The sequence below is a fragment of the Mustela nigripes genome, chromosome 4 (genome assembly GCF_022355385.1).
Source record: "Mustela nigripes isolate SB6536 chromosome 4, MUSNIG.SB6536, whole genome shotgun sequence".
In the NCBI taxonomy this organism is placed as follows: Eukaryota; Metazoa; Chordata; class Mammalia; order Carnivora; family Mustelidae; genus Mustela; species Mustela nigripes.
This window is the reverse complement of record NC_081560.1, coordinates 6,471,350-6,495,988: the sequence shown is the minus strand read 5'-3', so window position 1 is coordinate 6,495,988 and position 24,639 is coordinate 6,471,350. Positions and strand designations below refer to the sequence as shown.

The following is a 24,639-nucleotide window of genomic DNA, read 5'->3' as shown; positions in this document are numbered from 1 at the left end:
GGGGGGGTGGGGAGGCCTTGCCCTTGTGGCATGATCAATGTCGTCTTTAGGCCAGCCATTAACATCAAGATAGTTGGGAGATTCTTGGTGGGGTGTTATGATCCTGCTATCATTTACATTCCCTTCTACCTCAGCCTCCTCCAGTTTCGTTTATGGTGGGCAGGGAGACATTAGGGCTTGAGGAACTGAGAGTTATTTGCCTCTGGAAATTTGTGCTGTTGATAAGGTAACGTCCCTGTTTGTAGATCTCTAGGACATCTGTAGAGCAAGGGAGATTCCTGTCCTGCAGGATTGTGATCTCTGCAAGTCAACTATTATCGTTCATGGCAGTCAAGGGTGCCTGAGGAATGCTACACATATTACGGAGGGGAGCGGGTGGAGAGGCGGTTGCAAAGCGCCAGCTTTTTTTGCTTTGTCTTCAGCCAGCCTCCTGCTCCCTCATCACCAGGATCCTGAGATCATGACCTGAGCTGAAGGTAGACACTTAACGGACTGAGCCACCCAAATGAAATCTTAAAACAAAAAACAAAAAACAAAGAACAAAAACCAAACAGAACATTTCAGCAGTGGGAGAGAAAGGATACTTGAGATTTGCTGAAGCTATGCATTCTATTTTTTTCTTTTTTGGTGGGCATCAAAGCAAGGTTTATTGAGTGATAGTACAGAGCTCCCAAAGAGGGAAGGAATCCGAAAGGGTTACCTTAAGCTATGGATTCTAAATATTGTTTCATTTTAGAAAACATTCCTAAAAACCTTTTCCTGATTTATATTTTGTTATGTACAAAAAGGTTAATGAAAACGCTGATTGTGCTCCCAAGTTATATGGTATGACATCTGCACACGAGGTTGGAAGAATCAGCTTTAATTTATTTTTAGATTTGACAACATAAAGGATTACTTTCCTCACTTTATGGAAGATTTTTGTGTCTCACAGTGAACCTGACTTTGAGAAATATTTTTGGAATCTAAAATCAGTAAAGACAAGTATACAAAATTATCACTGACTATACAACAAATTTGGTAAAGGCTCTGAGCACAAACATACTGTAATTTGTTCACACTTTCAGTTTTATATTCAGAAAAATCGTTATAACTTTAAAAGACATAATAAAAGATGACTGGCTGCAAGCAGAAAGATTTTAGACCCCTTCCATAATTTTTCTTCACCCCATAACAAATTATACAATACAAAAGAGATTGTGAAATTGTCTTGTCACATACATATACAAGATATTTAACCAAGGTGGAACAGCAGCTATTATGTCTTTCAAAGGCTAATCAATAAGGCCTTAATTTTGTATTTCCCAAGGAACATTACCAATATTACCAACATACTAATAACCAATGGTTGGTTACATAGAGAGCAGTTTATTGTAACTTGCTGAATAAATTTATGTGCCTTAAGAGTGTATTTCCTGCATGATGATTACCTGCTGAAAAGATCTCTCTTTGATTCTACTCCAGGGAAGAAGCTGAAATCGGTGTGCATGAAAGGAAAGCCAAGATACAGATGGAAACTTTGATTATTTTCTTGAGAGTAATTAAATTGCTTCATTGTCATATTTCTAGATCCACCCAAACTTTAAGGACAAATTTTTCTCTAGTGATTGTGCATAGCGCAAGAACGGACCAGAATACTAGAAATTAGACATTAAAATATGAATACAACCATCTTAAATCTGCTTCTGAAAATATCATGCATCTTCTTGAAAATACACAAAACTGCAGTCTGTGAAATTGTTTCCATGGAATCAGGTCATTGCCCAAGAAATTATCAAGGCCAAGAATTAAAAAGGACCAAAGTCTTTACCATAATAATTTTCTGTTAGAGGAAGAAACAAAATAAACTGGTGGCAGTATTACCATATTACTGGCAGAAGTAGCCTTTGTTACTCCACGAAGCTCAGTTAGAAGTGTCTTATTTAGTAATGCAAATGTTCCTCTTTGTTGGCCATAAGAACATCCAGCAGTCTCCAGGACTGAGAAATGAATGTTCTAGTCTTGTAAGGTCAAACTTTAACATTTTAGCTACCACTTAAAAAAAAAATTGTTTGTTTATTTATTTATTTGAGAGAGAGAGAGAGAGCATGAGACGGGTGAGGATCAGTGGGAGAAGCTGACTCCCTGCTGAGCTGGGAGCCCCATGGGGGACGCAATTCTGGGACTCCAGGATCATGACCTGAGCTGGAGGCAGTCGCTCAACCAACTGAGCCACCCAGGAGCCCAACTACTACGTTTTTAATGATCAGAAAAATGAATTTCCTTTCCAAGAAAGTTCGCATTTTTTCTTTACTTTCTACAAGTTCACTCTGTTATGGCGACATTCTCATTGAGAGAATAGCGATTTTTAACTATCAAACATTCACCATTTGACCAAAATAGATTTTCCGGCCGACTTCATACTGCAGGTGTGACCACACTGTGAGAATAGCTCGTGCGCGCCAGAGCAGGTGTCCCAACGGGACGGTCTCACACTTGAGTGATCTGGTACTTTGTTACGGACATTGACTTGATTCATTGGTAGAAATCCGGGTTTGGGAAGATCTTCAATCATTCTGGGCATGTTTGAAATAAGGACTGAGCTGGAAACTCAGGGTTACGCGTTTATCCTAACCGCGACTCACACTCTTGTCAACCCGAAACACACAACCTCCGCAGACAACGCCGGGCTCTCCCCGTCCTCTGGTACAGACCCCGCAAACGACAACCCCAATAATCCGAGAGGTCAAGACGACTGTAGACTTCAGTTTGGGTCCGAACAGGGGCCGCGCTCGCCGCATTTGCTGTTTTGCAAACGAGGAACGTCCGCCCATCACGGTTTCGGGCTGCTCCGTGCAACGCACCGGCTCCCTCGGGCCGGTTTCGCTCTCGCACCCCGCCCACCGCCGCCGTTCCAAGTGGGGCTGCCCTCCCGCCCTCCCGCCTCCCTTCGGGCGGGGCCCGCTAAGTGGGGCTTCGGGAAGAAAAGCGCGCCCCAGAGAGAGCCCGACTGTGGGGCTGGGCCCTGACCCTTCCGTGCGAAAGCCTCCGGGGTAAGCGAGCAAACCACCCCCGGGCGCCGCTCCGCCGCCGCCGGGGCGGAAGTGGCCGCGGGGGCCGGCAGGGGGCGCGCTGCGGCGGCGGGCGGGCGGGCGGCGCGTCTAGGCCGGAGCCGTTCCCAGGGTGCGCTCGGTGTCCACAAAGCGCTAGCTGAGGGGCCGCTGCGGGCCGAACGCCGCTGAGCCTGCCCGCCGTCTCCCAGCCTCGCCCGCCGGCCGCACCGCCTCCGCTGCGTCCTCGCGCCCCGAGCAGCCGCGCGAGCCCGGGCGGGGAAGGCAGGACCGGGCGGGCGCCGCCTGCGGAGAGGCCGGGGGCCGGCCTGCGTGGGACCGCGCGGCGGCGGCGGCGACTCCGGCGACTGCGGGCCGGGCCGGACACGGCGCAGGGCCATGGCCGAGGCGGCGCCGGCTCCGGTAAGGGCGGCCCGCGCGCCGAGCGCTCGAGCCCGGGACGGTCGGGGCGTCTGGGGCTCTGCGCCGCACACCCGAGGGAGGGGAGCAGGACGGGGCGGCCGGCCTGTCAGGCGCCGGGCTCCGGAGCACAGGCGCTCCCGGGGCCCCGCTGGCGGGGAGAGGCCGGAGGGGCCGGTGGGACGCCGACGCCGAGCTCCGGGCCGGGAGGGCGCGCCCCCTCCCCCATGGCGAAGCCCCCGCGGCCGGGGTGCGAGGCCCAGGGCTCCCCCTTCCCATCTGGACGTTCGTGGCGGCGAGCGCCTCTTCCGCTAGTGAAAGACGCGTGAGTGAAGAGGGGCTCCTCGCGCTTGGTGTCAGCCCCCCTACAGCCCGCCAGACTTGGGGGCCATCAGCCGTTCTCGGCTTCGGGAGCCGTCGGCACAAAATCACCTCGGTGCAGGCCACCGGAGCCTCGCACAGCCGCAGATGCGGCGGCGACGGGAGCTGCTAGGCGGGAGGAAGGGCTGCGTGACACGGGGACCCCCAGTGCCCAGTATCTGACAATGCCCGCCGCGCAGGAGGCCCCCTCGGTCAGGACTGCTCAATGACGGACTGACTGGTGCGGGTTCCGAGGACAGACGGGATGAGCTTTGACGTGTTTATTCATTCCGCGGGTGTTTACCGCAGGCGCGCCGCGGGCCAAGCCGCCTCCCGGTTGCTATAGCTGCAGAGATGACCGAGAGAGTCCTTGCGCACAAGAGCCACGTAGGACGAACGGGGACGGGTCCAGTGGCATAGCACTGAAATATGCCTTGGGTTTGTCAGCTAAGAAGCCTTTGGTCACCCCCAAGGAGCGCTGTTTTATGGGCCAGGGGCCAGGATGAGCAATCGAGGACTACCTGGAAAGTGAGACGGGAAGGGAGAGAGGGAACCGTAGCGCAGATAGGAGTGCAGTTTCGGCCCTGGGATCTATTTTCCTTTTAACTGTAAATATATACATATTTTTTAATGCGGTAAAGATGATTATGTCTCTAAGGCCAACCATATCTAAGAAATAGGATGGAAACTACAGATTTAACATTACATTTTCTAGTAGTCACATTCAAAAAGTAACAAATCAATGAAATTAATTTTAATATAATTGTGCCTACAGAATATTTCAGTGCATAACCAATATTAACAATTAAGTTTTACATTTTTCCCCCATACTGAGTGTGCAAAATCTGGTGTGTATTTTATACTTACGGCACATCCCAATCACAATAACCACGTTTCAAGGGCTCAGTAGCCACATGTGGCTACTGTACTGAATAGTGCAGGTCTGTCTTTCAGAGAAAAGAATCAGGAGAGATTGAGATACTGACCATTAAAAAAGAGAGAGAGAGAGCTAGAAAAGAAGAGAAAAGCAAAAAAGAGAAATGTTCCTCAAAATGTGGCAAGAGTTTGGCTTTTAGAGCCTAAGTGGAGTGATTAGTTGTTGTTGTTGTTGTTTTAAGATTTTTATTTATTTGACAGATCACAAGTAGGCAGAGAGGCAGGCAGAGAAAGAGAGGAGGAGGAGGAGGCAGGCTCCCTGCTGAGCAGAGAGCCCGGTTGTGAGCAGGGAGCCAGTTGTGAGGCTTGATCCCAGGACTCTGGGATCATGACCCCAGCGAGCGGAAGGCAGAGGCTTTAACCACTGAGCCATCCAGGTGCCCCGGAGTGATTAAAGAGGAAACTTTTTTCCTGTGGGAATGGAGAAAGCATGGGTTAAGCTACTGATAAGTTTGAAGTGGGAAGGAATGTGGAAAAAAGGAGAAAGTTGAAAGAGTTTCAGTGTCATTACTAATTTTTTTCTCAAAGTAGGAGGCCATGTTGTCCCCTGAGATTGAGGGGGCCTGCAGCGGACCAGAGTCTTAGTGCTGGTCACATTCTCCCTGCACCAGCACCAGCGGCATCAGCATCAGAATCAAAATGCAGAATCGGGGTTTTCCTCCCAGACCTCCTGAATCAAAGTCTGCATTGTAACAAGCTCTCCAAATGCTTCTTAGGCACATTAGTTTCAGGAGTGTGCTGGGGGTTTGTAGTGGCCACTTTATGGAATGGGAAGAGAAGCCCTGGGGGGTGAGGGGGAGGGCATCAGGCAGCACTGAATTCCTGCCTCTTTGCTTAGAGACCATTGGTGTGTGGTGACACCAGTTTTCCCTGTTGTGTGACTTCCTTTAGTCGGGTTTACCAGCTTGCTTATAGGAAGAGAGAAGGAACAATTAGACAGATTCAGAGCTGGAGCCGGTGAGGCAGAGAAAGGGTTGGACGTGATTGAAATGACCAACCGAGGAAAAAAAACAAAGACAGGAACAGGCTAGTAAGCCAGGAGCAAAAGGCATGGTCAGGGGGTTAGTAGGATTGAAGAGCAAGTAGCCAGTGAGCTGGAGAGTTGGGAGGTTGTGGCCGGGGAGGGCATTATCAGATTCATGGAGTTGGAGGGCTTTGTAGAGGTCGTTCTGGTCCACTCCTATTTGTTGTCAGCATGTTTGTTTTTTTTTTTTGACACTTTTGGTCTTGCAGCATTTTCAGTGACTAGGCAGCCTGTTATTTTCTTGGAGAGATCTAGTTTCAAAAATTATTCATATAGGCCAGGGTTTGCCTGCCTAAGAATTCCACGTTGGTTCTAGTTCTGCCCTCTGGTGTGAATGCAGTATAATATTGAACAAGTGTGTTCTGCCTTCTGTTTTATAGCCATCAAATATTTGACAGTAGCCATCATGTTTTCTCTATGCTCACATTCTCAGCTTTAATTAGCTATTACTGAATGGTATGGTTGTGATTTGTAAGCAGGGTGATGGGCAGGGCCAGAGCATGTCAGTAAAGGGTTTATCAGAAGGCAGTGAGTTCAGTGAAAGCTGGAGAGATCTGATGCACTTAGGCCTTTTCCAGAAATAGAGGGTACATCAGCAACCTGAGCTCTGGACGGTTGGCTGTAGGGCCTAGCGTCCCAGGGCCTAGCGTCCCAGGTAATATGCCAAGTTGGTTCTCCACCCGGTTTCACTCATTCACTGTCTTACTTAATTCATCTCTGACCCACCAAAGCAATTCTCTTGGCTTTCGATGCTGATGAGCTCCACAAAGATGAGGCTTATGCAGACAGTGTGAAAACGAGATCTAGATTCATATCAGCTGGTCAGCCAGTTAACCAGTCCTTTGATTTCAGTTTGGCGCAGGGCTCCTTCCAACACTCAATGTCTTGTCTCGTCTCTCCACTGCATGTAGACTTCTGAATGGGACTCTGAATGCCTTACATCCCTGCAGCCCCTTCCTCTTCCCACGCCCCCAGCAGCAAATGAGGCGCACCTGCAGACCGCAGCCATCTCCCTGTGGACGGTGGTGGCAGCCGTGCAGGCCATCGAGAGAAAGGTGGAGGTCCACAGCCGGCGACTCCTACACCTAGAAGGACGGACAGGGACAGCAGAGAAGAAGCTAGCCAGCTGTGAAAAAACAGTGGCTGACCTTGGGAACCAGCTGGAGGGCAAGTGGGCCGTGCTGGGGACCCTGCTGCAGGAGTACGGGCTGCTGCAGAGGCGGCTGGAGAACCTGGAGAACCTGCTGAGGAACAGGAACTTCTGGATCCTGCGGCTGCCCCCGGGCATTAAAGGAGATATCCCAAAGGTAATGCCCTCCCTTCTAGATGGAAAGTGGGGCCCCTGGTCCATTGACAAGGAGGAAGCCTGTTGGCCAATCAGGCTAAAGGAAAGATGAAGATTTTCTTTGTTTATCCCTTTGAGAAGCATTTTTTTTTTAATGATTTTTTAAAATTTTTTATTTTTTATAAACATATAATATATCTGGGAAGCATTTTATGTCCTATTTAGCAGTGATTTGAAGTGTCAAACTTAAGGATTGGCAAACTCTTTCCAGTTCACAGTTGACTACTTGGCAGATAGATTTTTTTTTTCTCTTATGCTTTTTCCTACCCTCTCTTTCTGACTCACTTTCTTTTCTTTTCTTTTTGTTTACCCGTTTGCCTCAAACTTGGTGTGGAAACTAAATTAAATATTTAAGGGATGCCTGGTGGCTCAGTTGGTTAAGCCGCTGCCTTTGGCTCAGGTCATAATCCCAGGGTCCTGGGATCAAGTCCCACATCAGGCTCCTTGCTCAGCAGAGCGTCTACTTCTCTCTCTGCCTCTGCCTGCTTGTGCTCTCTTTCTTCCTCTCTGACAAATACATAAAGAAATAAAATCTTTTTAAAAAATTAATTAATTAATTATTTAAATCAGCCTGTTTGAATCTGTTGGTGGTTCTGGCGAAAAAGAGGCTGAGGGAAGAGCTGTAGGGTAAATGGTTAATATAAGGGTTCGAGGCCCTCTAGGTCTGGACTTACAGAGGTTGGACCTTTAGCATCCTTTACAGAAGTGTGCTGTGTTAGGACCAGCCCTGCTGGAGGGAGTAGCCCATAAAGCAAAAGAAGATGAACATCCTTCTTAATAAGCCACGGACTACAGCCTTGAGGTGGCTAGTTTCCTGGAGGAAGAACTGTTTGCTCCATATCTATATCCTGAAGGCACAGCATTGAACAATTCATGTAAGGGTCTCTGGAGCTTAAATATTAGTGGAGAAAGAAAAAGAATATAAACAAACAAGAAAATAAATCCATTTAAGTGCATAGATAAAAATAAAAGTGCTGTTTGGTGGCTTATTTTATTTTTTTATTTATTTTTAAAGATTTTATTTATTTGACAGACAGAGATCACAAGTAGGCAGAGAGAGAGAGAGGAAGCAGGCTCCCTGCCAAGCAGAGAGCCCGATGCAGGGCTCGATCCCAGGACCCTGGGATCATGACCTGAGCCACCCAGGAGCCCCATTGGTGACTTATTTTAGATGGGATTTTCAGAGAAGCCCTCGTAAAGGTGCTGATGTTTAGGCTGAGACTGAACGACAGGAAGGACCTGGCTGTGAAGGTCTGAGGAAGCGCTGTCTAGGCGGGGAGAGTGCCCAGTGCGGAGTCCCAGAGACACGGACAAACGAGGAGCACTCGGGGCAAGGGAAAAGGCCCATCAGCAGGTGTGTGGTGACTGGAGGGGGATGTAGGGCTCAGTCAGGTCATGCAGGGCAGTTTTTCAGCCCTGACTTCTTACATTTTGTGGACACCACAGCTAGAGATTCTGATTGAGTGGGTCCCAGATAGGGCCTAAACATTAATAATGCTTGCTTGCTTTTTTTTTTTAACTGATTAATTGATTTCAGAGAGAGAGAGAGCGCCCCAAGCATGAGACATGGGTGGGGGGGGCGGAGGGAGAAGCAGACTCCCCGCTGAGCAGGGAGCCTGATGCAGGGCTGGATCCCAGGACTCTGGGACCATGACCTGAGCTGAAGGCAGACACTTAACCAACTGAGCCATCCAAGTGCCCCGACATTAATAATTCTTACAGCTCCATTAGTGGAGTCTAATATGCAACTAGGACTATGAGTCACTGACATAGGGGTCTGGAGACCAAGGTAAGGAACTGGTTTTATCTTGGGTGTAATGGAAAGAAATTGAGGGTTTTAAGCAGAGGAGTTATATCTGTTTATATTTTGAACGAATCGCTTTGGCTCCTCTGTGGAGGACGGGTCAGGGTGGTAGGAACAGAAGCAGGGAGAAACACAGTAGGCAGCTGTAACGGGGTGGGGGGGGTCGATGAGCATGGCTTGGGCAAAGGTAGCAGTGGGGGAGATGGACAGTGGACAGATGCAGGATGTTTGGTGGAATTGATGGGTGGGGGTCACTGATGGGAATTGGGAATGAGGAGTGAAGAACAGTGATCATTGTTAATTTGCTGGGTGATAATGCACTTAGAACTTGGGTTTTTTTATTTTAAAGATTTAATTTATTTTTCGAGAGAGAGAAAAAGGGAGAGTGCACATGTGTGGCCAGGGAGAGGCAGGGGGAGAAGCAGACTCCCCAGTGCGCGGGGAGCCTGATGAGGGGCTCGATCCCAGGACCCTGGGTTCATGACCTGATCTGAAGGCAGCCGCTTAACTGACTGAGCCACCCAGGAGCCCCTGGGGTTCTTATGAAAATTATTGAAGCACTTAGAACAACCCTAACTTGTGCAAGATCACATAGGTGGGAAATGCAAATAATAGAGTGATATCGTAACCCAGGTGGCTCCAGAGCATGTGCTCTGACCCACCGTAGGTTCACTGACCCGTAGGCTCCCGGATGGGAGGTGGTGGCCTTTACTGAGATGGGGACTATCTTGAGAGGTGGGAAGGAATGAGGACTTCTGGCAATACTGGGTTTGAGACGCTCGTGACGCATTCAGGAGAGATGTTAAGTGGTCTCTGCGGCTCAAAGATGAGGAGTATTTGGCAGTCACTGGTGCACAGATCACACTGTAAGTCATGAGGCTGGAGGTCATTGCCTCAGGAGAGAAAGTGGAGAAGCAGGGGGAAGAGACCCAGGATCATCTCCAGGAGCAGCAGAGCCAGCAGAGGAGGCTGAAGAGGAGGGGCCAGTGAGGTGGGAACAAGAGGGGAAAGTCTGTGGGGTCACAGGACAAGGAGAACAGGCATTCCAGGAGGACCCATTCCAGGAGGACCCATTCCAGGGTCCTTTGGGTTGCATGTGACCGAGAGGTCCAGAAAGACCATGACAGAGTATGCTTTGGCAACACAGACCTAACCCGTGGCCTTGCCAAGAGTTCTCTTGGCCCCGTGCATGTGTTGGGGGTGGGATTTGGGGGAGGGATAGAAATCTGAAAGGGGGCCGGTTGAAGAGTGAGTGGGGAAGAGAGACTGATGACCAATGCCTCTGTGCAAGCTTGCAGAGAGGGACATCAGTCCACATCTGACAGAGAGCCTTCCCCACTGTGGTTCACATGTGTGTCCACAGCCTCTCCTGGAGATTAGCAGAAAAGCTAAGTTAAAGTGTATATCCGTTGTCTTACCTGGAGAAATGGGTAACAGTTAAACTCTTAGGGTGCCTGGGTGGCACATGACTTGGCTTTGGCTTAGGTCATGATCTCAGGGTTGTGAGGTGGAGCCCCATGTCAGGGCCGTGCACAGCAGGGAGTCTGCTTGAGTTCCCTCCCTCGCTGCCCCTCCCTCCCCCGCTGCCCCTCCCTCCCCAAATAAATAAAATCTTTTAAAAAAAAATGTGAACTCTCCATCTTAAACTCCAAAATCATACATAAAATAATGGGATTTTTCTTAAAGATTTCTTCATGAAATTAGAATATACTGTTGATTTACTAGCTTTAAATACGGGAAATAAAATCTGTCTTTGTTGAAAATGCTCTTATTCTGTCCTTACTTTTGAGGGCCCCTGAGTTCAGAATAATTTTCCCATGGTGTTCTTCTTAGTTTCAATTTTTTTAATTGTGGTAAAATAGGGGCACCCGGGTGACTCCATTGGTTTAGTGTCTACCTTTCGCTCAGGCCATGATCCCACGGTCCTGGGATTGAGCCCCATATCAGGCTCCCTGCTCAGTGAGGAGTCTGCTTCTCCCTTTCCCTCTGCCTGCCACCACCCCCCTTCTGTTGCTCCTGCTCTCTCTCTCTCTCAAGTAAATAAAAGCTTTAAAAAAATTCGTGAATTGGGGTGCCTGGGTGGCTCAGTGGGTTAAGCCGCTGCCTTCGGCTCAGGTCATGATCTCAGGGTCCTGGGATCGAGTCCCGCATCGGGCTCTCTGCTCAGCAGGGAGCCTGCTTCCTTCTCTCTCTCTCTGCCTGCCTCTCAGTGTACTTGTAATTTCTCTCTGTCAAATAAATAAAATCTTTAAAAAAAAAAATTGTGAATAGGGGCGCCTTAGTGGCTCAGTCAGTTAAGCGGCTGCCTTTGGCTCAGGTCATGATCCCAGGGTCCTGGGATAGAGTCCCACATTGGGCTCCCTGCTCAGCAGAGAGCCTGCTTCTCCCTTTCCCTCTGCCTGCTGCTCTGCCTATTTGTGCTCTCTCTCTCTCTGTCAAATAAATAAATAAAATCCTTAAAAAAAAATCATGATGAAATAAATACAACATAAAATTTACCATTTTAACCATGTTTAATGTAGTTTAGTGGCATTAAGTACATTCACATTACTGTGTGATCTTCGCTACCGTCCATCTCTAGAACCTTCCAAACTGGAACTCTATCCCCATTAAACACCCCAGCCCTCCTGTCCTACCCCTGGCACCCACCATTCTGTTTTCTGTCTCTGTGAATTTGACTATTCTGGGGATCTCATATGAGTGAAATCATCCACTCTTGGTCCTTTCGTGACTGGCTTATTTCACACAGCATAACACCTTCCAGGTTCACCCATGTTATACTGTGTCAGTGTTCCCCTTTTTTTTTTTTTTTTTTTAAGATTTTAAAATTTATTCGTTTGACAGAGAAAGTGAGAGAGCACAAGCAGGTAGAGCAGCAAAGGGAGAAGGAGAAGCAGGCTCCCCAATGAGCAGGGAGCCCGATGCAGGGCTCAACCCCAGGAGCCTGGGATCATGACCTGGGCCGAAGGCAGACGCTTAACTGAGCCACCCAGGCGCCCCAGCATTTCCTTTTTAAGGCTGAGTAACACTCCATTTCTCTCAGAACTTTAAAGGCATTGGTCCTTTGTCTCAACATCAAATGCCATTGATGAAAACTATAGTGTCAAATCAATTCCAAATTAGTATTTTGGTATTCCGAATAAATACAAAATCCATGTGTAAGAAATGTATTTTCTTCTCTCTAGAAGTTTTCATCGTCCATTTGTACTTGTTTTTCTATAGTGTGTTGGAATTGTGTCTGAGGTAGGTCTTTTAATATTTGTGTCAGGCAATTGGTATGAGCTTTTAGTCAGAAATGGGTGTCTTTACAGCTCTGGAAACTTTTCTTCCATAATTCTATTTTTATATCATCTCATCCCCATTTCTCCTGTTCTTTCAGGAAGGATGGATCATCATCTTTGTCTCGGAGTTTCTCTTCTTCTTCTTCATGATTAGTGGAATTCCCTGACCATTTTTTCCAGCCCTTCTCATTTTTATTTTAACAACTTAATTTTCAACGATATTTATTTCTAGCTCCTTTTTTGGAAGCAACCTGAATTTTTATTTTTTTTTTTAATTTGACAGAGAGAGACAGTGAGAGAGGGAACACAAGCAGGGGGACAGGGAGAGGGAGAAGCAGACTTCCTGCTGAGCAGGGAACCTGATGCGGGGCTCGATCCCAGGACCCCGGGATCATGACCTGAGCCGAAGGCAGACACTTAACAACTGAGCCACCCAGGCGCCCCAACCTGAATTTTCTTAAATGAATGCAATATATGAATTTCCCTGGAAATACGTGTTAGAGGTTTGTTTGATTTGTTGGTATTTTTTTTCTTCTAGGATAGTTCTTAGTGTTTGTTCATCCTTGTGCTGTATTTTTTTTTTTTTAAATATTGAATGATGCTAGGTTGTATATGTGTAAGGATTTGACTGATTAATAGGTTAACTATTGGAAGCTGGCCTGTTTTCTCTGCCACCACGTGAGTCTGTTTAAAAGGTTTTATTTTTGTAAAGATTTTATTTATTTATTTATCAGACAGAGAGCACAAGCAGGGGGAACAGGAGAGGGAGAAGCAGACTCCCCCCTGAGCAGGGGCTCGATCCCAGGACCCTGCGATCATGACCTGAGCCAAAGGCAGACACTTAACCAACTGAGCGACCTAGCCACCCCCATGTGAGTCTCTTTAGCCAAAAGATCTTTCTTTTACAGGAGAGAACTATCTCCACTGATGCTAGAGCTCGGTGGACTTCGCTTTGAGGTGCTGTGGCAAGGAGCAGATAGGGAGTGCGAGGACCACCCAGAGGCCAGGAGTAAGGCAGTGGCCGACTCCAGGCGTGCTGTTCCATTTCCTTAGAGGTGATATCTGCGGTGTCGGCTTCAGGGTCAGTGCTGCTGCTCGGTCACTCTGCTAGGCCTGCCAAGATGGCAGGGGAAGGGTCCCTGCTATTCTGAAGACAGACCTTCAAACTGCAGTCTCTAATTGCCTTCATTCCTGCTCCGTGTCTCTGTGAGCTTTGAGCTTGGAATTCTCTGGATTCCTCAACTGTAGGCCTTCCTGTGCGTGGTCAGAGTGGCAACTCCCTCGAGCACCTTGGGGCCCAGCACATGCCTGTCCTCTGTGTCACAGTGAGAAGCTCTTCAAAAACTCTGGCTGGACGATGGCTTCTCCCCATTCTTGGCATTGCTTTAGATTTGGGCCCTGCTGATCTAATTTACTGGCATTTCAGGAGTGCTCTGGGAGGGAAGGGAAATACGTATGGGCTTAGTTCATAGTCTTTTTTTTTTTTTTAAAGATTTTATTTATTTATTTGACAGACAGAGATCACAAGCAGGCAGAGAGGCAGGCAGAGAGAGAGAGAGAGAGAAGGAAGCAGGCTTCCTGCGGAGCAGGGAGCCCGATGCGGGGCTCGATCCCAGGACCCTGAGATCATGACCCAAGCCAAAGGCAGCAGCCTAAACCACTGAGCCACCCAGGTGCCCCACTTAGTTCATAGTCTTGACCCAGAAGCCCATCCTGACCCTTTATTTTTATCATGATTTTATTGTATATGTTTCTCTTGTACTGTCAGATCTCTTGTGTAGTGATGTTAGATGAAAATATGCTATTGAGTATCTATACTTGTCCCCACCCTGGCTTTAGATGCTGAGCAAAGTATAAAATGACAAATTATCGTTCTAGTCCCTAAGAACAAAATTTCTAGTTGGGGGGGAAAATCCACAAATGAAGCAATTGGAAAATAAAGCCAGTTGCCTCATAGTATTGTATAGACCATTGTTTCTTTTTCTTTTTTTTTTTTTTAAGATTTTATTTATTTGACAGAGAGAGAGAGATCACAAGTAGGCAGAGAGGCAGGCAGAGAGAGTGGGGGAAGCAGGCTCCCTGCTGAGCAGAGAGCCTGATTCAGGGCTTGATCCCAGGACCCTGAGTTTTTTTTTAAGATTTTATTTATTTGAGAGAGTGAGACAGAACAAGCAGGGGGAGCAGTATAAGGAGAGGGAGAAGCAGGCTCTCCAATGAGCAGGGAGCCTGTTGTGGGCTTGATCCCAGGACCTTGGGATCATGACCTGAGCTGAAGGCAGAGGCGTAACTGACCGAGCCACCCAGGTGCCCCGAGTATGTATTCTTTTTGTTGACTTTTTTAATCTTGAGAAAACGTGTGTGTGTTGTAGTAGTAGTAGTAGTAGTTACCAGGAGTCTTTCTTGTTCTCTGATTTTCCTTTTCTCATAGCATCCTGTTTTATTTTATGGGTGGTATAATATCTCTCAGATCTTTGTGGGGATACTACTTAGGAGGTAGCAGTAGTGTGGTTTTGTTTTTTAAATTCTGTTGCCTAGGCATTTCTGTTCTTTACACATTTTATCCCTTCATTTTTAAAAAATTTTTAAGATTTTATTTATTTGTCAGAGAGAAAGAGCCTGAGCACAAGCAGGGGGCACGGCAGGCAGGGGGAGAAACGGGCTCCCCGCTGAGCAAGGAGCCCAATGCAGGACTAGAACCCTGGACCCTGGGATCATGACCTGAGCCACGCAGGCATCCCTCCTCCCTCATTTGCTGTTCATGTGGCAGGCTGTCCTAACTGGTCCTTGAGACTTCGTACTTAGCTTGTATTTCAGAGTTTAATGACAGGAAGCTCCAGTGATGGGAGGGTGAGCTCGCCTCATGACGAGCGGCTAAACAGCAGAATGGGGAAGCGTTGTGCGAGGTGATAGTGTCCACACTGGGTACCTGGAGAGGCAACTCTTGTATTTCTTTCCAGGAGAACCTTCCACTTTTTGTCCAGGAGAAAGTGCCTCTCTTTTTAGAAAAAACTATGCCGGAGGATGGGGGGATTCTGTTCTGCAAATGACCATTCCCTACATGAAGCCTGAACTCCAGCCAGGCAGGCTTCAGAATTCTCCTCTGAAAGTTCTCTGCAGTCTTCTGTGCTTCCGTGTTTTCCCGTTCCCGTCAGGCCTGTCTATAACCTGTCCGTCTTTTAGGACTAACCAGAGCCCCACCTCTTCTAGACTCATCCCATACCCATTGTAGCTTAATACCTAAAATTTCTGGTCCATGTCTTTAGTTTGAACATAATCATATGCTTGTTTGGGGCAGAAACCATTTTTTATGATCTTGATAATTAGGATAGGCCTTGTACTTAGTGGATATTCAGAATATGCTGTATTGTGAGAACTTAATAGCTGCTCTGCATTTGTGCCTGTCTCTGTGAGGGACTGTTTACAGTAATGTCCTCCAGCCTCCCAAAACTCGGAGCCCTGATCTATCACCTTTCTCCCTGAAAACCTCTTGGACTTCTGGAGGCTGAGTCTGTGCCTTACATTTTTCCTGTATCCTTCCAGCGACTCACACAGTGTTTTGTGATGAGGAGGGACTCCGCGAGATACCCAATGACTGAACTGCAGTGGGGGGACCTAAGCCCAGTGCGATTATCATTCCAGGTGCCGGTGACATTTGATGATATCTCCATCCAGTTCTCCACTCCAGAGTGGGACAAACTGGAAGAACGGCAGAAAGAACTTTACAAGAATATCATGAAGGGCAACTACGAGTCTCTCATCTCCATGGGTGAGGCCGAGCTGTCACCTTTTGAATGGTGACTCCAAGGCGGCTTTGAACAGGCCCTTGTCCCCAGCAGTCCTCATTTCCACTCTGTCCTCACACACTTCACACTTGATAGCAAACCAGAGATTTCCAGTTTGCCCTTGCTAAGTGGGAGATCACGAGCTCTCCTTCTGCCGATTTGCGGGATGGAGGGTGCAGCTCAGGGTTCTGGCTGGGCCGCAGGGTGGTTTCCATGGGTGTCCTTCACTTTGAAAGGGGCTTGTTCTCCGCCTTGAGGCACATTGTCCCTGTCCCTCAGTGAAAGCAGCAGGCGGCCAGTGCTGACGTGGTATGCGTACCTGCCCACACGTTACTACCCCTCTTACGTGCTTTCCAACGAGATAGCATCCATACAGGAGGTAGATCAGTGGGGCCAAGTGATACAGATTGGGGAAGGAATCCCCCGGGACCGTGGACCTCAGAGCCTGTAGCTCAGGCTTAATGGCAACTCGTTGTCGTCCTCATTGATCTCTTGGTCATCCCCCCTTTCCCTTCGTCTCCTAGATTATGCCATGAATCAACCTGATGTCTTATCTCAGATTCAGCCGGAAGGAGAACACAATACAGAGGAGCAGCCAGGACCAGAGGAAAGTGAGATCGCCACAGACCCCAGTGAAGGTAAGTAGCAGAAGACATGGTCTCCTTGTTTGCCTTTTCTGGTCCGAGACCGTGCGGCTCGGAGCCGAGTAAGCAGGGCTTGGGGCTTCCAGGGGCTTCCCACGCCAAAGCAGCTAGACCATGAATGGATCCTCAGGCATTTAAATAGGAGCGAGCACTTAGACACGGCGGGTCCTTTGCCTTCTGCCGTGAGTACCACGAATCTGGGGCTATTAATGGTATCCCACGACAAAGTCCTGAGACCTAATTATTTAGTACAATAAACATGTCCTTAGATGGCAGGGAAAGTAGTTGTGCTCATGTGAGGGGAAGTGGCTTCAGTGAGTGTACACCCAGTTGTTCAGAAATGCTGGGGGCGGGCTGGGCGTCCGTCCGGTCCCTGGGAGACGCACGGAGCCTGCAGAGCCCGAGGATGTCCACCTGGGCCAAGTGGATTTCGCTTGGCTGGGGAGGCTAGCGCTGCTGAACGCTCCCTAGTTTATTCGGCGGCCGCGGGCTGACACTGGGCGGGAAGGACTGCTCAGCCCAGTCCAGCGGTTTTCTTTCTCTCACGTCCCGCCTCTGCTGTCAGCAAAAGCTCATCGTTTCGTTCTTTGCTGCATAGAAAGTTCACCCTTCAGACATCTCTATTAGATGAACTTTTCTTACCACCTACTCCCTCTCCCATACACTGTTATTTTTTTCTAACATCTTATTATGAAACTTTCCAAACAGAAAAGTTGAAATAATTTTGCAGTGAACACCTAGATACCTACTACCTAGGTTCTGCCGCTAATATTTTACTTTTCTTCATTAGCAGTATTTATCCATCTCTGCATCTCTGTCAATCCATCCTATTTTCAATGTATTTCCAAATCAATAAAGACATTAACACATTTCCCCATAAATAGTTCAGGATGAATATCATTAACCTAGAGTTCAATATTTTTTTTCTTTGTTGGTAAATTTTACATACAGTGAACTGCTCAGATCTTAACATTCTCTGATTTTTGAGGAATGCATGTATCTGCCACACATATTCTTTTTAAGAATGTATGGGTGAGGGCGCCTGGGTGGCTCAGTTGGTTAAGCATCTGCCTTCAAATCAGGTCATGATCCTGGGGTCTTGGGATCAAGCCCTGTGTGGGGCTCCCTGCTTGACGGGGAACCTGCTTCTCCCTCTCCTTCTGCCTGCTACTCCCCCAGCTTATGCTTTCTCTCTAATGAATAAATAAAATCTTAAAAAAAAACAAACAAACAGAAAAGAATGTGTGAGTGATTATATTAAGCAATGTAACAGGTTGAATTTGATTAACTTTATGTCATAGATATAAATAATCTGAAATCATATCAAAAAGGTGGGTGACTTGATTACAGTAATTATTAGAAATTACTCCTTAGTTTACATTATTAGTTCTCTGACAGTTTTCAGCTAGTATAAATCAGTGTGTCATTTTATTTTGGGGAACAAATGGCAGAGGTATAAATCAGTGTGTCATTTTATTTTGGGGAACAAATGGCAGAGGTGTAACTTGGTTTTGTAATGATGTGTGAAAGTTTTAGTTAGCTGCCGTCTTGTCAGTTTATTTTTACCGTGGTTAAGACTCCATTTGGGCAGTCAACCATATATGTTAGCACAGATTTACATAAAATTAAACCAAACAGTGTAAGCATTGGATTTCTTTAATGCTTTGGTTAGATTCTGTGCAGTTTTAGCTTACATTGCTGATTATCAATCTAGATATTTACTAGAACTTGAGGATAGGATTCAAATGATTGGGACTGATCAATATATAGCATTTTTTAAAAGATTTTATTTACTTATTTACTTATTTGAGAGAGAGAAAGAGAGTAGGGGGAGGAGCAGAAGGACAAGCAGACACTGCACTGAGCAGGGAGCCGGATGCGGGGCTCAATCCCATGAGTCCAAGATCACGACCTGAGCCAAAATCCAGAGTCAGATGCTTAACTGACTGAGCCACCCAGGTGCCCCTATTTTTTTTCTTAAAGATTTATTTATTTATTTGGGAGAGAAAGTGTGTATAAGTGAGGGGCAGGGGGAGAGGGAGAAAGAGAATCCCAAGCAGACTCCCCACTGAGCGTGGAGCCTGACGCAGGGCTCGATCTTATGACCCTGAAATCACAAACTGAGCCAAAATCAAGAGTCAGGCACTTAACGGACTGTGCCACCCAGGCGCCTCAGTACTTGTTTTCTTTGAAGATATGCTCCAGGGGCACCTGGGTGGCTCAGTCAGTTAAGCGTCTACCTTTGGCTCAGGTCATGATCCTGGGGTCCTGGGACTCTGTGCTCAGCAGGGAGCCTGCTTCTCCTTCTAACTCTGCCCCTCCCCCTGCTTATGATCCCTCTTTCTCTCTCAAAAAAATAAAATCTAAATATATATATACATGCTCTAGGCTGTGCTGGGGGTCCCCAAGGCCACCCCCAGGTTTGGTCCTTTACTAGGAGGACACACAGGATTCAGCATAAAGTCATGCGTAGGGTTAACGTTTATTACAACAAAAGGACCCAGAGAAAACCAGCAAAGATAAAAGGCGCTCAGGGCAAAGTTTGGAGGGAACCAAGGGCAACCTTCCAGAGGCCTCTCGCCATAGAGTCTCACAGGACACTTGCTGTCCCTCTAGCAATGAGTTGTGACAACACATGCAGAGTGTTTTCTCCCAGAGAAGCTCATTAGAGCCTCGGCATCCAGGGGTTTCACCGTGAGCTGGTCACGTAGGCCTCCTCTGCCTCACACCAGAATTCTAGACTCCGGAAGGCAGACAGATAGATGCTCAGCCTCAGCGACAGTGCACAAACAGGTCAGGCCTGGTGCAGCACTCCTAACACTGCGGGCAAGTTTTCTATCTGCACAGGGATGTAAACCTTACAGGCAGGCCCTTTTGAGAATAGGCAGTCTCAGGCTGCCTCTTACAGATTTTCTTTCTCCTAACACACAGAAAAACTCCCAATTCCTTTCCATGGAGAATAGTAATAAACTGTCTGCTTATTAGGGTTCCTAATAGATTGTCACACACAAATACTAAGTAGAGGTACTAATTCGAGGCCACGTTAGTGATATAACTAATAAAATATCTTTTTGATTGTTCTCCACTTAGGGTTCTTTTTTTAAGTAATTGCTTTACCCAAAGAATCAATTTTTTTTTTCTTTTCGGCAAGCAGCCTCTTTTCTATAACATAGTTTTTAAAAATCAATTTTCACATACTGTGTAATTTGTTGTTAGACTGGCGTGTTTATATTGGAATATTGATGTACTTTTAGAAACCTTATTATTATTATTTTTTTAAGATTTTATGTATTTATTTGACAGAGATCACAAGTAGGCAGAGAGGCAAGCGGGGGGTGGGGGGTGGGGAGGCAAGCTCACTGCTGAGCCAAGAGCCTGATGTGGGGCTTGATCCCAGGACCCTGGGATCATGACCTGAGCTGAAGGCAAAGGCTTAACCCACTGAGCCACCCAGGTGCCCCTCAGATTTTATTTATTTGACAGAGAGAGAGACAGTGAGAGAGGGAATACGAGCAGAGGGAGTGGGCAGAGGGAGAATCAGGCTTCCTGCCAAGCAGGGAGCCTGATGCGGGGCTTGATCCTAGGACCCTGGGATCATGACCCGAGCCGAAGGAAGCCACCCGGGGGCCCCTAGAAACCTTAATTTAAAACAAACAAACCTTAATTTTCTAAAATACATTTGGATTTTATCCATATTTCTTATAAAGCTCATAATTTATTATTGTATTTCATTTTGGAGCTTTAGAAGAGCTGTGCATTATAATTAAGTTTATAGGTAGAATGGTAGGAGGGATTTGACGATAGTGATGGTAAAATGTGACAGCCCTTCCCTTTTATGTCCAAATATCTTGGAATTAGTTTTACATTCTGTCTCTGTCCCCATCATCTGAATTTGATGAAGAGAAAGAAAAATTATCATATCTCCCTAAGGAGTAGTCATTGATGCCTGGTGTCTTGGATAAAATTGCATATAATTAGTGGAGAACAGTAGTGAGTGGGAGGGTGCAGAAAAATATAATCTTGAGGTTTTCTGCAATTCTTCTTCAACTGTATGTATTACTAGGGCCACGTGCAGACCAGCTGTGTGTGTGTGTGGCCATTATTTGGTGACTTTTTTTTTTTTTTAAGATTTTATTTATTTATTTGACAGAGATCACAAGTAGGCAGAGAGGCAGGCAGAGAGAGAGGAAGGGAAGCAGGCTCCCTGCAGAGCAAAGAGCCTGATGCGGGGCTCGATCCGAGGACACTGGGATCATGACCTGAGCCGAAGGCAGAGGCTTTAACCCACTGAACCACCCAGGCGCCCCTATTTGGTGACTTACAACTTGAATATTGAACTACCAAGTTTTTAGAATTTTTTGGAGAAATACTTGACCCAGGAAGTTCAAATGGAATAATTACTGAAAGTCCTTTATCTTTGCCTTTCTTCTGGTTCAGAAGCCATGAACTCATGCCAAGACTGTAGCATGACCCAAAAGGAGAGTGAATTCATTTCTAAATCTTGCAGCTGTGGGGAGACTTTGTGGGTCATTGTTTCGGGTACATGGCGATGATCCTGTCTGTCCTGTCTGCGTCTGTTCATTCTGGTCCACCAAGGCTGTCTTTTCCTAAACAAAATCAGTGACTAAGGCACATCCCAATAAGATAATTCTTTTATTTTAGTTTATTGTATTGGAGAACAAGAATCATTCTGGGAATGATAGAACTTGGAAGTGGGTTTTTGTCTGTTTGTTTGTTTTTTGTCAGAGAGAGAGAACACAGGCAGACAGAGTGGCAGGCAGAAGCAGAGGGAGAAGCAGGCCTCCCGCTGAGCAAGGAGCAGGATGTGGGACTCGATCCCGGGACGCTGGGATCATGACCTGAGCTGAAGGCAGCCACTCAACCAACTGAGCCACCCAGGTGGCCTGAACTTGGAGGTTTTAACTTATTACACCAACATTTAACACATTCACCTGGCAGCGTTTTAGTCCCACATCTGTTTCACAGAAAGTTTTAAAAGAAAGTTGCTGTATTTTTACCAGTGGTTGTTTCACGTGTCAAGTATTGTTTGTTGTCTGCTTAAAAAGTCCGATCTCACCCCCATTTTAACCCGGTTTATACTTTCGTCCATACCCCAGAACCTCAAGATTCTAGCTTCTTTGCAGATAGCATGGGTCCTTACACACACATACACAGACACACACACAAGCACACACCATCAGATTTCCTCATAGTTAAAATGACATTCAAACAGTATGGACGTTAAATTTTTATGTTTTCTCGGGATCAGCTTTTCTATTTTTATTTATTTTTTTACTTTTTATTTATTTTAGAGAAAGCGTGCGAGCAGGGGAAGTGGCTAAGGGAGAGAATCTCAAGCAGACTCCCCACTGAGTGCAGAGCCCTACACAAGGCTTGATCTCTCAAACCTGAGGTCATGACCCGGGCCAAAACCAAGAGGTGGAAGCTCAACTGATGGCGCCACTCAAACGCCTCTCAGCTTTTCTACTATTAACTTCCTCTCAAAACTAGAACCTCAGCATTTTTCCATTTCCTCCTACCTGATTAGTATTCAGTTTTTCTCTGTTCTCTGGCTTTCTCCAAAGCCTGCTGTTGGCGTGAACCAATGATTTTACTTTCGTCCTATGTTTCTGTACATCTTCACTGTTGGGGTTCCTCAGGCCTGTGAGGGTTGTGGTTTGAGAGCTGCTGTGTGGCCTGACCAGCAGTGGCCGTATCCTGTCGCCATGCAGGTGTCTGTAGGAGGCCATCACAGTACTCAAGTTCTCCTGCTCCTTTCTTCTCACTTCCAAAAGGTCCTAACGCTATCCTCCCACCAAATTACAGGAGCCACTACAGTATGCTGTGCGTTCTGTGACGGTAGTGCCAAGCCCCAATTATTTTATCAAATCAGTATTTCCTTAGTTGTGCTGATCTAGTTAAATGAGCAAAGGAAATTTCAGCATCATTATTCAACAGGAAGGGTTAGCTTCGTGGGGTTCTCATGTTCGGTGAAGATATACTTAGCCAGTCGGTTCTAATAACAACAGCCGTTTACCCGTTTCTGGAGAACTGAGTTACTTTTTTTACCCTTCCATAGTTTTTATGGTTGACTGCTGACTAATGTAACAAAAGATTGGAAAGAATCCAAATACCCATCAGTAAGGGACTCTTGAAGAAACAATGGGACTGTTACATAGTGCGGCTGTAAAAGGAATGAGAAAGATCTCTGTGTACTGCTACGCACGGATGCCCAGAATATATTGTCAAGTAAAAAACGGGTACAGAACAGTTTGAGCAGTATGCCATAGAAAGGGGGGAAAAATGAAGATGTATAGATATTTGCTTATATTTTTACAAAGAAACAATGGAAAATTAAAACAAAAAGCAGTAAGAGTTACTTCTATACAAGGAGAGAGAGATTTGAGATGGAAGCTAGTCCTCTCTGATTGTATTTTATAGTTTTGATTTCAGAATCTTATAAATATTTTATAAAATTTTAAAAAATTAAAAAAAAATCAGGCACAGGCTGAAATAATTACCATATGATATGTGCATGACATACATATGTAGAACAGATTTCTTTCAAATGACTAAAACAATATTTTAACTGTATATCCCTAGAGGGATAGATCCTGAAGACTAAGGGTCACAAAATAATCTTAAATTGAGTTCATATTTTTGTTGATATATTGGTATTGTTTTTTTTTTTTAAGATTTTATTTATTTATTTGAGAGAGAGACAGTGAGAGAGAACATGAGTGAGGAGATCAGAGGGAGAAGCAGACTCCCCATGGAGCTGGGAGCCCAATGTGGGACTCGATCCCGGGACTCCAGGATCATGACTTGAGCTAAAGGCAGTCGTCCAACCAACTGAGCCACCCAGGCGCCCATATTGGTATTATTTTGACACAAGTATTCAGATAAAGCAAAGATTATGGTAATGTCATGAGAAACCAAAACTCTCAGGGTAAGGGAGATAATATACAAATATAAAATCAAAGGACTTGGGGCACGTGGGTGGCTCAGTCGTTAAGCGTCTGCCTTTGGCTCCGGTCATGATCCCAGAGACTTGGAATCAAGCCCCGCATTGGGCTCCCTGCTCAGGGCAGAGCCTGCTTCTCCTTCCCCCAAACCCCCTGCTTGTGTTCCCTCTCTTGCTGCCTCTCTCTCTCTGTCAAATAAATAAAATCTTTAAGTTAATTAATTTAAATAAAGTAAAAGGACTTAAAACCCTGTAATCTTAAATATGGAATCATAAATTTTAACATAAATTCATGAACTTTTTTCTAAGGGTGCCTGGGTGGCTCAGTCGTTAATCAACTGCTCAGGTCATGAACCCAGGGTCCTGGGATCGAGCCGCACATCAGCCTCCATGCTCAGCGGGAAGCCTGCTTCTCCTGCTCTCACTTCCCTGCTTGTATTCCTTCTCTCGCTGCCCCTCTCTCTGTCAAATAAAGAAAGAAAATCTTTAAATAAGTTAATTTATTAATTAATTAAAACAAAGTAAAAGGACTTAATTAAAACCCTGTAACTGTAAATATGAATCATAAATTTTAAGATAAATTCATGAACTTTTTTCTACAAGATAACGTATTTTAATAGCTCTGTCCGTGGAAAGAAGCTAGAAGCAACAGCAAACTATGAGCAGTTAGCACCCTTCTCATCCAGATCGCAGTCTCTGAATTCCACTTCGCAGATCAGCGATTGTGTGGATGGAGCCGGAAATGTACAGAATGCACCTGGGATAGTCTGTGACATCAGAAATGAAGGAAACTAGATGTTTGATAAGTGAAAAGACAGAGCTGCTCTGAAGAGGCTCCTGCTGGCCAAAGAAGGGACAATTGGAGCGATGAATTGAAACTCATCAAACAGGGGCACCTGGGTGGCTCAGTGGATTAAAACCTCTGCCTTCAGCTCAGGTCATGATCCCAGGGTCCTGGGATTGAGCCCCGCATCAGGCTCTCTGCTCAGCGGGGAGCCTGCCTTCTCCTCTCTCTCTGCCTGCCTCTCTGCCTACTTGTGATCTCTCTCT

At 46.4% G+C, this 24,639-nt stretch overlaps 1 protein-coding gene and 1 long non-coding RNA gene across 2 annotated transcripts in view; both read left to right on the top strand.

Moving 5' to 3' along the window:
• The window catches only part of LOC132014858 (uncharacterized), a 17,388-nt gene extending 15,638 nt beyond the window's left edge, over positions 1 to 1,750 (top strand). The window contains exon 3 of the long non-coding RNA XR_009403475.1: positions 1,465 to 1,750. This is a non-coding gene — a long non-coding RNA (uncharacterized LOC132014858). The remainder of the gene's footprint in view (positions 1 to 1,464) is intronic.
• A 1,620-nt stretch (positions 1,751 to 3,370) lies between these two features.
• ZNF398 (zinc finger protein 398) overlaps positions 3,371 to 24,639 on the top strand; it is a 31,331-nt gene continuing 10,062 nt past the window's right edge. The window contains exons 1-4 of the mRNA XM_059396183.1: positions 3,371 to 3,452; positions 6,681 to 7,076; positions 15,839 to 15,965; positions 16,506 to 16,619. Of these exons, the coding sequence (XP_059252166.1) occupies positions 3,429 to 3,452; positions 6,681 to 7,076; positions 15,839 to 15,965; positions 16,506 to 16,619 (661 nt within the window). The 5' untranslated portion in view covers positions 3,371 to 3,428. The remainder of the gene's footprint in view (positions 3,453 to 6,680; positions 7,077 to 15,838; positions 15,966 to 16,505; positions 16,620 to 24,639) is intronic.